This window comes from Simochromis diagramma, unplaced genomic scaffold (assembly GCF_900408965.1).
Source record: "Simochromis diagramma unplaced genomic scaffold, fSimDia1.1 OVJJ01000131.1, whole genome shotgun sequence".
NCBI lineage: Eukaryota > Metazoa > Chordata > Actinopteri > Cichliformes > Cichlidae > Simochromis > Simochromis diagramma.
The window spans coordinates 12,600,786-12,615,432 of record NW_024387200.1 but is presented as its reverse complement, the minus strand read 5'-3'; the positions used below and the strand labels follow the sequence as shown (position 1 = coordinate 12,615,432).

At 43.2% G+C, this 14,647-nt stretch overlaps 2 protein-coding genes across 4 annotated transcripts; both read left to right on the top strand.

Moving 5' to 3' along the window:
- Positions 1–3: 3 nt before the first annotated feature.
- On the top strand, positions 4–14,646 carry LOC120745533 (O-sialoglycoprotein endopeptidase). Of its 3 annotated transcripts, none has more exons than XM_040050492.1 (12): positions 4–146; positions 1,733–1,861; positions 1,958–2,077; positions 3,131–3,306; positions 3,453–3,548; positions 3,652–3,701; positions 3,804–3,882; positions 3,985–4,050; positions 4,703–4,793; positions 11,332–11,407; positions 13,598–13,696; positions 13,924–14,646. In XM_040050492.1, the coding sequence occupies exons 2-12, from the start codon at positions 1,747–1,749 to the stop codon at positions 13,961–13,963; spliced, it is 1,008 nt and encodes a 335-aa protein (XP_039906426.1). In that variant the 5' UTR covers positions 4–146; positions 1,733–1,746; the 3' UTR covers positions 13,964–14,646. The 3 variants fall into 3 exon arrangements, 2 of the variants coding, with proteins under 2 accessions (XP_039906426.1, XP_039906425.1); XM_040050491.1 differs by having other exon boundaries at positions 5–142; XR_005698650.1 differs by lacking the exons at positions 13,598–13,696; positions 13,924–14,646 and adding an exon at positions 13,039–13,590 and having other exon boundaries at positions 4–142; positions 11,332–11,473.
- LOC120745531 lies at positions 7,492–10,546 on the top strand. The gene is made up of 2 exons (XM_040050490.1): positions 7,492–8,103; positions 8,801–10,546. Exons 1-2 carry the CDS (start codon positions 7,926–7,928, stop codon positions 9,832–9,834), a joined length of 1,212 nt encoding a protein of 403 aa, XP_039906424.1. The 5' UTR covers positions 7,492–7,925; the 3' UTR covers positions 9,835–10,546.
- Position 14,647: the final 1 nt, after the last annotated feature.

The following is a 14,647-nucleotide window of genomic DNA, read 5'->3' as shown; positions in this document are numbered from 1 at the left end:
CCTACCAGTGTTTGGGTCCTCTGGGCTTCGTTATGGAGGAGCTGAGCTACAGAAATTAGCCCAGCCAGTTAGGTTTACGTGCGTAAAAGTTAAAGTGATATGAATTAAGATTAATGTGACCTACCGAAGGAAAATTTAAAAAGTAGGTAAATATATTTTGTTTTCAAAACCGCATCACCATAAATTTACTTTTAGAAAAAAAAGTCGGTCTGTTCTCTGGCGGTTAGCATAGGAGCTAATTAGACAGCTATCAGGATGCTTATGCTTTGGTTCTTTTAGAATAGAATTGAATAGAATGCCTTTATTGTCACTATACAGCTGTACAATGAGATACAGAGCATCTCCTACTCAGTGTAAACATGCTGGGGGGGGGGGGGGGTACAGTTCTGCAGCGCTATGTACATATTGACAGTATTAACATAGGGAAAAACATATATATATATATATATTATATATATATAATGTACAATATACAAGACGTAAGTAATATGTAATAAATAGTGTTATGTATATACAGTTGAGTTATTGCACATGGAATTGGTAATATAAATAGTGTTATGTATACGTTATGTTGTTAACGTATGTTATGTTATGTTTACGTATTGATTGTCCAAACGTTTAATGTGGAAATATGTAGGTTAAAGGTGTATTATCAGGGTTAAAAAAAAATGCGCGCAATAACATGTTATCTGCATAAAAATGTTTGCTGCTAAATAATTTGAATCTTGAATTTTGGTGTTGATTGTATTTGTGTTGTGTTGTGGTCAAGTCAAGTCAAGTGGCTTAGGACCATATAATAATAAATATGTGCGTGATGAAAGTTGGGCAGCACGACTTTATATGCTCATATGGGTCTGACCCTTTCACTCCTTTGATTTTTTTTCCGTTTTGTACATAACTGTTTTTGGGGCAAATAAAATGCAAGTAGGGATTAAAACTGCAGAATTAATGATTACCGGTGCTGGAAATACTAGCGCTTGATGCAGTGTTTTGATTTTGTTGCCGCGGGTACCCACAAAGCAATGCGCGAAAGTCACATGGTCTGTCAATCTCTATTGTTATTTCAACCATGCGCAGCGCAACACCAGACAGAACAGAACGATACAGACACAAGACAGTGCAGACACAACAGTGCAATAGAAAAGGGCAACAATGACAGTGGGTTGTGCAAAAAGTAACTTGCTGTATGAAGGTGTGTGTATGAGATTGTGCAGATGAGTGCTTGAAGTAGTTACGTGTATGAAGGTGTGTGTGTGTGTGCGTGTGTGTGTGTGTATGCGTGTGTCAGTCCAGTCACTGAATGTTTTGGCGGCTTGGGGGAAGAAACTTTTTTGCAGTCTGGTAGTGAGAGCCCGAATACTCCGGTGCCTCTTGCCAGAAGGCTGCAGGCAGGGTAAAGAATGTGTGTGAAGGGTGCATAAGGGTCCTCCACAATGCTGGTGGCTTTGTGGATGCAGTGGGTGTGATGAGTGTCTGTGCTGGAGGGAAGAGAGGTTCCAATGATCTTCTCATCTTTTCTCACTATTCGTTGTAGGGTATTGCGATCTGATACGGTGCAGTTACCATACCAGACATATTTAGATATGTGGATGTCCAGTCCAAAATTTTCCAGTATAATCTGATTTAGTTTTATTGTGCCTTTTTCTTGCCTGTAATAGACTTCTAAGAGAGATGAAGGGTTTAAATGAAAAGACACTATAACAACACAGTGACTTCCTTCTTTCTGAAACAGTTTTTTCTGCAGCCATGACTGTAGTGATTGGATTTGAGGGCAGTGCCAATAAAATCGGCATAGGCATAATCAGGGATGGGGAAGTGCTTTCCAACCCCAGACGGACTTACATTACACCTCCGGGTCAAGGTAAGTTAGAGTTCCTCTAAGATATTAATGATAACTCCAACATACTGCTTATATGAAAATCTGTTAGTTGACTGCATGCGTTTTTTTATATCTCAGGGTTCCTGCCAAGTGACACAGCCAGACACCACCGTGCTGTCATACTAACCGTCCTGAAGGAGGCGCTGGAGCAAGCGGGGCTAAAACCTGCAGACATCGACTGTGTGGCATACACCAAAGGTAATATAAAAGATTTTAACTTTTCAGATTTCTGTCAAAAATTTATCCAAACATGTTCTCATCAAATAAGGGTCATAGTGATTTTAAATAACTGAGAGTTGATTGTTTGTTAACAAACAAACGTTAATTTTATATTGTAAGTTACTCAAAAATGTCACTAATTTCTGTGTGCCATTAAAGTTCAGACCTTCGTTAATGAAGAGCTCCCAGTCAGAAAAAGGATAGCTTAAAGAGATGGGGGATTTTTCCTAATAAACAAGCCAAAGAACATTTGTCAAGCTCCACAGTTTATAAAGAAAATGGATCATGTCAAAATTTCTCTTATTTGTCCTTCCTTTGACAACTATGACAATTATTAAGGCCTGCTTTAAGAAACACATGCTTATCTGACTTACATCTTACATATTGTTTTTTTTTTTTTTTTAAACTATGACAGAGAGAATATAGCTTAGGGCTATAGCAGCTTTAGACTCTAAGAACATAACTAATGGAGGGGCGATCGTGGCTCAAGAGTTGGGAGTTCGCCTTGTAATCGGAAGGTTGCCGGTTCGAGCCCCGGCTCGGACAGTCTCGGTCGTTGTGTCCTTGGGCAAGACACTTCACCCGTTGCCTACTGGTGGTGGTCAGAGGGCCCGGTGGCGCCAGTGTCCGGCAGCCTCGCCTCTGTCAGTGCGCCCCAGGGTGGCTGTGGCCACAATGTAGCTGCCATCACCAGTGTGTGAATGTGTGTGTGAATGGGTGGATGACTGGATATGTAAAGCGCTTTGGGGTCCTTAGGGACTAGTAAAGCGCTATATAAATACAGGCCATTTACCATTTATAACAAAAAGTAAGTTTAATCAGACCCTGAGGAGTCTGAGAGCTGAAGGCTCTGGCTCCCATTCTATTTTTATAAACTCTAGGAACTTAAATTAAGCCTGCAATCTGAGAGCAAAGTGCTCTGTAGGAATATTATTGTACTAAAAGGTCTTTAAGATATGAATTGAAATAAAGGGACTGTGATTCTTGACTGATGTCTGTAGAAGACCAAACCAATAAGTTGTTCTCCTTCAGGTCCTGGTATGGGTGCACCCTTGGTGACGGTGGCTCTAGTGGCACGCACAGTTTCACAGCTTTGGGGAAAGCCGCTGCTCGGTGTGAACCACTGTATCGGACACATAGAGATGGGACGACTTATCACCAAAGCCAACAACCCCACCGTGCTTTATGTTAGTGGGGGCAATACACAGGTTGGTTCCTCCCTGTAAGCCTCATGCAGAGCTTTTTGGCACAGAACATCTGCACTGCATTTTCTGATGAGCAGCTCTCAGCTAAACAGCAGTATATTTGAAATAGAAATGCAGTTTGAATTTTGTTCATCCTGAATTTTGTGCAGGTTATTGCATATTCAGAGCGGCGGTACCGAATATTTGGGGAGACCATCGACATTGCAGTCGGCAACTGTTTAGACAGGTTTGCCAGAGTTATTAAGGTTTGTGTCATACTTCTCAACATGAAACCATCAAGTTGCATTTCACTTAGTGCAACAGATTATCGAAGTAATCATACATCTATGAAACGATTTCTACACTCAGATTTCCAATGATCCAAGTCCAGGCTACAACATAGAGCAGATGGCCAAAAAGTGAGTGAGATCACTGAATAGTTGTGAATATTTAGTGTTCTTTATGTCTTTTAATTTTTTTTTATGTTTATTCTAAACTTTGCTTTCTCTCCACATTGCCAGAGGGAGTCAGTATGTGGAGCTGCCATATACAGTAAAGGGCATGGATGTGTCCTTTTCTGGCATTTTGTCCTACATTGAAGTAAGTCCTTTGCTCTTCTGTAAAGTTGGTTGTGTCATATTGATTGAGTTATCTCAAGGTTACTTTTGGTTTACGTTCTTTACATTTATATTCCTTCCACAGGACGCTGCTCATAAGATGCTGAGCTCTGGTCAGTGTACAGCAGAAGACCTGTGTTTCTCACTTCAGGTACAGCATAGCGCCTTTATACACACGAAAGTCAGAAAGTTCATATTTTGGTTACGTGGAAAACATTTGATCCAGTTACCTTTGGTGTCGCAGTGTAGTTATCCTCTGATAAAACACCTTAAATGAGTTTTTCTCATTGACTTTATAAGATTGTCAGAACATATTTCTGAAACAAAAATGCTCCTTCTCATTTCAAGTGCAACTGGAATGAGAAGGAGCAGCTGGCATCTTCTGGCAGCTGGTTTACCAGGTTTTGTACTTTGTATGATTTACTGAAAAGTGTGATTCAATTTGTTTAAGGAGCGGCACAGAGGAGGTTTCACACTTTTATAAGTTTCAAAAAAGGACTTTATGTTCAAATCAGTGTGTGTGAAAAGCTTGTTCTTTTTTTAATTTTAGTTTATTTTATCAATTAGTTTTAGCGAGAGTTACGAGAGTTTTAGCTAATAGATTAATTACATTTTTATTACTGAAATGATCAGTTGAAAGCAGCACATTATTTGAATTGTTTAAGATGCGATTAAAGCATACTGGATTATCAAAATATTTACCTCTTGGATTTCTGTTAATCAACTACTTGTTGCAGCCCTGATTGGTGTGTTGGCATCAGTGATGTCAGTATTTCCCATTAGTATTGCTTCTGTCTTTGCAGGAGACATTGTTCTCCATGCTGGTGGAGATCACAGAAAGAGCTATGGCTCACTGTGGCTCCCAGGAAGTGCTGATTGTCGGGGGCGTTGGCTGTAAGTATATCTGAAATGATCAGCTGCAGCTTATTCTAAAATATTAAAGCAAATATGCTGAAGCATTTAAGTTTTTGCAGTCATTTTGTGTGCGCTATTTTTACTGTTATGAAATGCTTTGCAATCAGAGTGTAAGGCTCGATTTTATCTGTAAAGAAACGGGAACACCAGTTTTCTTCTGTGTAAAATCCAACAGAATAAAATGACTTCCCACAAGCAGTAAAGCTGTCTACATGAACTTCAGCAATTCTAATTATTATACTCTACAGCGATGGGATACTGTCATTGCCTATCCCTAGCCTGGTTGAGGAGTTTAAATGTGCAGAAGTGAGGCCTGAGATGTCACTCATGGACTCCCACGACCCCATAGTGAGAGGCACTGCTCCCACCCTAGCAACGGGGAGGAAGTGGACCCCAGCCACATCTGTGCTACAGGCGAAATCCGCTCTTCGGCATCGTGACGTGGTGGGTCACGTCCAACAGGGCAGAGGAGGATTTGGTCTTGGCGCAGTAATACCTCGGTGGCAAAAGGTATCTGTAACCGAACGTCAAAAAATGGTGGTGGAGGAGGTGTGTCGTCAGGAGGAAACAGCCAGACATGCCAGAGCCGTGGCACTGGCCAAACAGGGAGTGTGGAAAAGAGAAAATTCTCATGGAGTGAAATCTGGGGCATGGAGTCTAATAGACTAAGTTTCATCATCCGAGCAACATACGATGCGCTAATTTCCCCAATAAATCTGCAGCTGTGGTTTGGAAAGACCCATCCTGTCCCGGGCAGGATGGGTACAGGATGCACATCTTGGTTGGTTGTAGGACTAGCCTTACTCAGGGCAGATACACATGGAGACACAACCAAGTTCTCAGGTGTCTAGCCGAGAAAGTTGTGTGCAAAAGAAAATCCATCAACGCTCAACCTTTCACGAACCAAGAGGAGCGTCAGTTTTCATCAACATTTGTCCGGGAAGGAGACATGCCGAGGACGAGCCCTTCAACCCGGACCTGGGCCCGCTGAAGGTTGCCAGGGATTGGCAGATGCAAGTGGACTTGGATCAGAGGCTAATTTTTCTCACAGAGATCATAACAACAACTTTGCGACCAGACCTCGTCCTTTGGTCTAACTCCCAAAAACTTGCGTATGTCATTGAGCTGACGTTACCATGAGAGGAAGCAATTGAGGAAGCGTTTGAGCGTAAGAAGCTGTGGTATGCCAACTTGGCAGCTGAGGCAGAGGACAGAGGCTGGAAGATCAAGGTGCACCCGGTGGAAGTGGGGTGCAGGGGCTTTGTTGCCAGCACAACAGCAAAGCTGCTTAGAGAGAATGGGATCAGAGGACAGGCGCAACGGAGATAAGAGAACTAACTAACACTGCTGAGAGGACCAGTCACTGGCTATGGTTAAAAAGGGCTGACATCACTTGGGCAGCTAAGGCAGTCAGCTAACCGCGCGAGAAAAGAAATATTCCGCTCTTCTCCCCTTTTCTGGGATGCAGTGGGGAGGTAGAGCGTACAGCCCGATCCGGCAGGGAGGTGTGAGAAGCCAGATCGGGCGTCCCCCTTCCGGCTCTCCTCTCTGCTCTCTCCTGTCTTGTCCCTTTTGTCTTACTTCTCTCTATCACAGTTTCTATCCCTTTGAGGAGGTTAGGCTCCATAAATGCTAAAGAGGTAAGTATTATTTCTCAGTTGCAGTGAATAGATAGAAAATAGACTGTAGGAAACTAAACAGAAGAAAGAAGAAGAGAAATGACAAGTTAACATAAAACAGTGACACACTCCAGGGCCTGATCAACCCTGGCAGGGCCTACTTGGATGAGGGTGTCTAGTGATAATGGCCGAAACACTCGATGAATCCAAGGTCCACTACTGATGATGTGTCCCAAATTTTAAAATGATAAGCTAGATCAGATCTCTAATCCCTAAACCTAACCAAGGAAGGAAAATGGCAGACCGTGGCTCAGGGGGTTGGGAATCGCATCTGTAACCGGAAGGTCGCTGGTTCGATCCCTCGGCTCTTTGTCCTAGTCGTTGTGTCCTTGGGCAAGACACTTTACCCTACTTGCTTACTGGTGTTGGCCAGAGGGGCCGATGGCGCGATATGGCAGCCTCGCTTCTGTCAGTCTGCCCCAGGGCAGCTGTGGCTACAACTGTAGCTTGCCTCCACCAGTGTGTGAATGTGAGAGTGAATGAATAGTGGCATTGTAAAGCGCTTTGGGTGCCTTGAAAAGCGCTATATAAATCCAATCCATTATTATTAGCCTGGGTAAAAGACCGAAAGTTGAGGCACACAACGATGCGTGCTGCTGACAAAGTTTCTGGGCTGCCTTTCCATCCCTCAAGAGTCTCTCCATCTAAAGCAATGCATTATGTTACGATTCGATGTTGTCAGTGTTTTGTTTTAGGTGTGACTGTTATGTGTTTCCTGTTTTACTTTGAAGGTCTGTCTTATCTCAGTGTGTTCAGTTTACGCTTCCTTGTCTCGTCAGTTCTGATTTGCCCCAGCTGTGTTTCCCTCCTGTTGTCCATTCCCTGATTGCTCCCTCTATGTATTTAAGCCCTGTGTTTCAGTTTGTCATGGTTGTGATTTCCCCCTGTGTTGTAAATAGTTGTTGATACTTTTGTTTTTACTCGGTCGCTGTAGGGGTGAGAAGCCATTTTTCTTTGGGAACCTTTTCTCCTGTTTTTGGTTAGGGAGGCAGGTAAGACACCTGTAATTTTTGTTTGGGGTTTTCTGTGAAGGTAAGCCAGCTGCATTTCATTTCTAGAGTTTTTGTTTGTTGTTTTGGCCATGCTCACCCTGATGCCTGCTACCTTTTGGGACTCAATAAACTAACTGGCTGTTGTGAAATCCGTGGTAGCTGTTTTTTTTTTTTTTTTTTTTTTTTTGTTGGTTCGTCTTCCTTAAGAGCAGGGAGTGGGGGGGCATTTTTCCTTATTTTTATTTTCCTTATGTCGCACACCGGTTCCCTGGGCTGGGGTGTAACATAAATGGGGGCTCGTCCTTTCTTTGGTTCTTTTGGTGTGTGGGCTCTTCTGTTCTTTGTTCTTTGCTGTTGTCGCGGGTAGGTTACCTGTGTTCTTGGTTGGCTCTACTTTTCTGGTTGGCAGTTTTTTCTTGTGTGGGAGGGTGTGTGCTGATATGGAATTTAAATTGGAGGATTTCACTTTAGGCCCAACTGAAGAAAAGTTGGACAGATGTAAAAAGGATGACCTCATTCTTATTGCCAATTTCTTTGATGTGACTGTGCCATTGAATGCAAAGAAAAAAGAGCTTAAAGAGCTCCTGTGTATTAAACTGAATGAAAGGGGGTTGTTTGGTAGAGGTGGGAATCACCATACATCCCACGATACGATATTATCACAATACTTAACGCACGATACGATATTATTGCGATTTTTTTTTTTTTTTTTTTTTTTTTTTTTTTTTTTTTTTTTTTTTTTTTTTTTTTTTAAATATCTGCGATATTCAGATTCTGTACATAAAGGTAAACTTTATCAATATTCATTTTATCTAATATCAAAGTCTCGCACTCAGTCTTTCTCTCATTTCAGTCAGTTTTATTGTTGACAAACTGAACGGTTTGTATTACAGTCTAGTCCAACTGAACTGAATGCAACCATCTGGTACAATTATAGCTATTCTGAACTATGCAATTTATGAAAACTATGCAGCCCATTCAGCAGCTGAAGAATTTGAAAGTAAATTAAAACAAAATATAATTTTACATTAAATAAAAAAAGTTTTAAACTTAATTAAAATTAAACATTTCTTAAATTAAAATAAGTAAACTGTCATGTTTATTGCTGCCAAAAAAAAGTTAAACACATTTGGACAGTGAAGGAATGTCAGGATTCTTGCTCAGAAAAAGGATCAACATGCTCTGAAGTCAGAGCACAAAAACCTTTTTTGTAACAAAATATCGATTCCTGCTGTCCCTGTATCGATACATTATTAGCAAACAAAATATCATGATACTACACAGTATCGATTTTTTCCCCCACCCCTATTGTTTGGTGAGCCAGGTCCTGCAGAGGGCATCGAGCTGGGAGCTGTTGCTGGTATTCCTGCCCCACTGAAAAATCTCCCTTCTCAACCTAGCCCTTCTGCGGAAGAGCTGCAGTTAACGCTGCGCATAAAGGAAGTGGAGTTAAAAAAGCAGCAGTTGGAGGTGGAAGCTATGCACTTAAGGGTGAGGGCTCTGGAGATAGAGAGGGGAGCCTCTGTATCTGCCATTCCTCCTACACCTCGGTCAGCTCCGCAGTCACCATCCCCTACGCCAGAAGACAGCTTTGATGTAAGTAGACACATCAAATTAGTCCCAGCATTTAGAGAAACTGAGGTAGACTCTTATTTCACAGTGTTTGAGCACATTGCAGGTGCACTACACTGGCCAAAGAATGTATGGTCTCTTTTACTTCAATGCAAATTGGTGGGGAAAGCTCAAGAGGTATGCACAGCTCTTTCACTTGAGGACAGTTTGGACTATGACATTGTGAAAGCTGCTGTCCTGCGTGCATACGAGCTTGTGCCAGAGGCTTATAGGCAAAGATTTAGGAATGTGAAAAAATCTGCCACCCAGACTTATGTGGAGTTTGCCAGAGAAAAGAAAACTCTGTTTGATAAACGGTGTCACGCTACAAAAGTAAAATCCTTAGTTGACTTGTGTGAGTTGGTGTTGTTAGAAGAGTTCAAAAGTCAACTCCCAGAAAAAGTGGTAACCTACTTAAACGAACAGAAGGTTAAAACTCTTGACACTGCTGTTGTACAGGCTGATGAGTTTGTGTTGACACACAAAGGGGTGTTTTCAGCTCCTGTTCACAGCCCACCGACCTCTGTTAGCCCCAAAATCTGGTCTCCAAAGAGCACCCGTCGTACCACCACCTCATCCATTGAAAATAGAGAGTGTTATTATTGCCATGAGCATGGACACCTCATTGCTGTTTGTCCCATTCTCAAAAGAAAGGAACAGACCAGGAAGGGTAAATCCCCCTCCCCAATTAACCTTCTACAGACTAAACCTCATGCCTTAGACGATGTGATAAAGTAGATGAAGAGTTCAAGCCCTTTGTGTCAAAAGGTTTTGTTTCATTGATGGGAGAAGAAAAGAGGGTTCCTGTTAGTATTTTGCGGGACACTGGTGCAAAGCAGTCATTCATTCGTGAGGGTGTCTTACCGTTCTCAGCTCAATCGTATTGTGGTGCCGATGTGTTAGCGTGGGGAGTTAGAATGTGTGTAATGCGTGTGCCTTTGCACTTTGTGCAGCTCTCATCTCAGTTTGTGTCGGGTGAGGTTAAACTTGGTGTGCGACCCCAGTTACCGGTTGCAGGCATTGACATCATCCTTGGAAACGATCTAGCTGGCTGCAAAGTTTTTCCGTTGCCTGAGGTAGTTGAAACACCACTTGCAGACAATAGTGGTTTTGATCTTGCCGCACCGAACTGTGTTCCTTTGTTTCCTGTGTGTGCTGTGACACATGCGCGGGCACACAAACATGGTGACTTGGTGGATCTTAGCGACTCTTTCTTAAGTGATTCAAGCTTGCCACCCGGATGTGAAAGTACCCCTGTTTCAGTAGAGCTTCAGCCTTCAGTCTTTGCTGGAGGGTCCATGGGGCCCGTCCGGCCTTCGTCTGTGTGGATCAAACATTTCACTTGGGGTTAAATGTTTGATTTTTGGGTGGGGGGAAATGTTACGATTTGATGTTGTCAGTGTTTTGTTTTAGGCATGACTGTTATGTGTTTCCTGTTTTACTTTGAAGGTCTGTCTTATCTCATTGTGTTCAGTTTACGCTTGTCTCGTCAGTTCTGATTTGCCCCAGCTGTGTTTCCCTCCTGTTGTCCATTCCCTGATTGCTCCCTCTATGTATTTAAGCCCTGTGTTTCAGTTTGTCATGGTCGTGATTCCCCCCTGTGTTGTAAATAGGTTGTTGTGTATATAGATGTAACTAGTTGTCGATACTTTTGTTTTTACTCGGTAGCTGTAGGGGTGAGAAGCCATTTTTCTTTGGGAACCTTTTCTCCTGTTTTTGGTTAGGGAGGCAGGTAAGACACCTGTAATTTTTGTTTGGGGTTTTCTGTGAAGGTAAGCCAGCTGCATTTCATTTCTAGAGTTTTTGGTTGTTTTGGCCATGCTCACCCTGATGCCTGCTACCTTTTGGGACTCAAACTAACTGGCTGTTGTGAAATCCGTGGTAGCTGGGTTTTTTTTTTTTTTTTGTTGGTTCGTCTTCCTTAAGAGCAGGGAGTGGGGGGGCATTTTTCCTTATTTTTATTTTCCTTATGTCGCACGCCGGTTCCTGGGCTGGGGTGTAACAATTATTATCAGGGACTGTAACATCTAGTCCTTCTTACTGATTCCACGGTTCTGTTGTTTGTTGTTTCTAACTACAGTTTGTTTATGTACTTATTGTTACAGTCACCCAGGAATGCCTTGGATCCCTTAAAGTCTAAGCCCATTTTTTGAAACTCCTCTCTGTTTACTGTTGCTATGAATGGAAATGAGTTCATGCTCTCAGAAATGTGTTTATCTCATGTTCCAACCACAGGTAATCTGCGTCTGCAGGAGATGATGGGAGTGATGTGTAAGGAGAGAGGAGCAAAGCTGTTTGCCACAGATGAAAGGTAACCCAGTCTGCCCAACACTCAGATCCTTCACTTTCATTTCCATTGAAACTTCACTAGAATTAGTTTCACTTTTTTTTTTTTTTTTTTTAAATGACATCAGAAACAACAGTATGCGACATTACGTGATGGCAGAGCTTCAGTTCATCCTTTGTCTTTTTTTTTTTTTTTTTTTTTTTTTTTTTTTTTTTTTTTAATAAATAGGACAGGGGGAATGAATGAGAGAAAGAGGGGGAGAGAAAGAAAGAAAACCAAAGGGGAGAAGAGACGGTGAGAAGGGGGGGGAAGAGAGAGGAAAAAAAACAAACAAAAAAAAACAAAACAAAAAAACTCCTGGGTCACCTGTATGGAGAAAAAAAAAAAAAAAAAAAAAAACAAACAAACAGAGGAGACAGCAAACAACAAAGAGCAACATAATAATAGAGAAAACAAAGCACCATCACAATAAACTAGCTAGTCATAGATATCAATAGTTACTAAATAATAAACGATATTGTGCAGCACGCAAGATAGACAGCGCACAGTGTGCTTTGAGGCAGCAGCCAAGAAAGCTTTAGTCCGCGTCTGTGAATACCCATGTGTACACCTGTGTGCATACCTGTGTGGATCAGCATGCTTGCATTCCAAAGGTTTCTCCATGTAATGATCTGCTAGGGAGTGTGGGGGGGCCACAGCCCCGTCCTCCAGGGTGTGAAGCGGGTATGGAGGAGATCAAAACTCCAGACATCCAGAGGCCCCCAGAACACAAGAGACCATGGAAGACCAACAGAGGGGCAGCCGCGCCACTGTTCCAGTAAGAGCTGAGGAGAGTCCCAGATGAGGGCTCGCCCAGCAGCCGCGGAGCAGAAGCCAGGGGGAGTTGCAGTGACGCGCCCGTGAGCTCCGCCGGCCCCCAGCTGTGCCTGAGTGACCGAGCCCCAGGCCGAGAGGCCAGGGGCACCCCACCTCCAAAGGGGCCCGAGCGAGCCCCAGGCCCCGACAAGCGGCCGCCAAGGAGTGAGCCGGTGTGTACCCGGACGCCCACCCCCAGACACAAGGAACCACCAACACACCGACACCTGAGGGAGTCCGCCACCGGCAGGGGAAGTGGTGGTGGGTGGAGATAGGCCTCCAAACCTTGGAGGGCCTGAGGTGTCCCCAGAGAGGTGGCGTCTGATACCCAACCTGACATATAGACACAGACATACAGGCACACACAGACACAAACATCCATTCCCACCCTCATGCTCTCATATGCACTCACTCCACACTCAACCAACGTGGAGACAGACATAAAGAGACGCTGTACACACAATCACACTCCCCAAGCGTACTCTACAAACCGGGTCTAGGTACCCTTGCCCCTGGAGGGGGGAATTGCACCCAGACCCAGGTGGTGTTACCCTTTTCCCTGCGGTGGGGAGAGGCAGACCATCCCGACTCCGCAGCAGCAGGGAGGCCCCACACCCCAGACCGCAGTCGGACGGCCAACTCCTCCTACTAGCCCTCCCGCTCCAGCAGGCCGCAGAGAATGGGGGTGGGAGAAGACTCCAAACCTCCCTCCACCCGCTCATTGTAGTGTTGATGCATATGTGTTCTAAGGTGCAATTAAAACCCAGGAGGGCATGGAGCTACCTGCCAATTAGAATTAGTTTCACTTTTACACGCACGAGCAGCAGTTTGGTCCTAAGACAGAGTACAGCATACTCTCACCCACCCTACTTTTAAGAGTCAATGTGTTTGTTATTTTCAAAGCTCTGTGAATTCCAGGTACCGTACAGTCATGAAATTTCCTAGCTGATTCCAGTCAACTGTTAGTGATATTTTAAGAAAGTAGAAATGATTGGGAATGACAGCAACTCGGACATAAAGAGGTAGGCTACATATAATCACAGAATGGGGTCAGCGGCTGTTGAGCCGCATAGTCAAAAATTTCCATAGACACACCAGAAGGTCAGAAGCTGTTATAACTGCAAAGCCTGTGGATTAAGAGTTGGATGTCACTCAATCTCATATGTGTGTGAAGGCAGATGAGCAAATACTCTTGGTTATAAAGTGTACCATTCATAGCCACAAAAACATCTGATGTATGAAGCTGTTCTTGTGTGAACACATGCAATGGAGCTCTTCATTGTGACTTTTTCAATCGGTGTGATAGGATGTTGATCTGGCTGAAAGATGCAGATAACAAAGATCAGTTTGTTGCCACAGATTTTGCATTGACAATGGAGCGATGATCGCTCAGGCCGGCTGGGAGATGTTTCGGTCTGGTCAGGTGACAGAGCTAGAAGACTCATGGATCACACAAAGGTAAGGCTTCATAGACCTTTTCAGTTGTGATTTAATAACCCACCATAGAATCACATTTATGTCCCTTACTCATTATAGGTCGATTATATGTCTGTATGAGTTAAAGTGGCTGTTGGGTTTAAAAGTTGCTAATCCTGACTCTAGGATGGAAAAATTCATTCGTATTGTGTTTGTGTTCATATTGCTGTGCTTGCAGTAAATGACCATGGGTTTCTCTCCTGTTGCAGGTATAGAACAGATGAGGTGGAGGTGACATGGAGAGACTGACTGCAGCACCATCATTTTGTGGTCTGTTGTGACACATTTAGCGTGGTACAGCGGGCCTCAAACATAACACGGCAGCTCCACAGATGAATACTTTTCTGTACATCCAAAACCTGATCTCATCACATGTTTGAAAAACTATTCAAACACGTCCAAGAGACATACTGCTGTAACATGGTCCTTCATGAAAAATGTCTCAAATGCTCAGACTGTAAATTAGTTCAGTTCCTGAGCTATGCTACGCAGCTTCACTGGTTAAGGCCTTTACACGCCAACAACAACAAATGCAGACTATTAACCAGGAAGACTGCAGGTTTCCATTTTGAAGAGTTTATCCAGACAGATATTTGATATCAAAGGAGCTGGTTTCATATTTTTAGTGCCTAACTAACATTTAAACAGCTCACACACAGAGCTCTGTGTTGGATTGTATGAAGGAGTAGCTTTGTATTACCAAAAATTTTACTTTTCTTAAAATTCCCACCTTTGTAACTTTAGGTTCTGGAGATGTACCCGCTGAGGCCCTCTCCCAGAACTTGCTAGTATAATTTCTTGCACATTTGCATGTGCTCTTATGTACAGTTACAACAGAAAGTTTCTCATGAAATAAGTGAGATTTTCAACCCTGTGAGGCTGCCAGCAGTAAATGACAATTTGTGTTGAAATAAAGATGATTAACAGATCCAC

Excerpts from the sequence above, each read along its gene's own strand:
- LOC120745531 (XM_040050490.1), top strand. The coding sequence starts at position 7,926 with ATGGAATTTAAATTGGAGGATTTCACTTTAGGCCCAACTGAAGAAAAG. Across the intron at positions 8,104-8,800 it reads GAATGAAAGGGGGTTGTTTG|GTGAGCCAGGTCCTGCAGAG; the intron begins GTAGAGGTGGGA and ends CCCTATTGTTTG.
- LOC120745533 (XM_040050492.1), top strand. The coding sequence starts at position 1,747 with ATGACTGTAGTGATTGGATTTGAGGGCAGTGCCAATAAAATCGGCATA. Across the intron at positions 1,862-1,957 it reads CATTACACCTCCGGGTCAAG|GGTTCCTGCCAAGTGACACA; the intron begins GTAAGTTAGAGT and ends TTTATATCTCAG. Across the intron at positions 3,883-3,984 it reads GCATTTTGTCCTACATTGAA|GACGCTGCTCATAAGATGCT; the intron begins GTAAGTCCTTTG and ends TTCCTTCCACAG.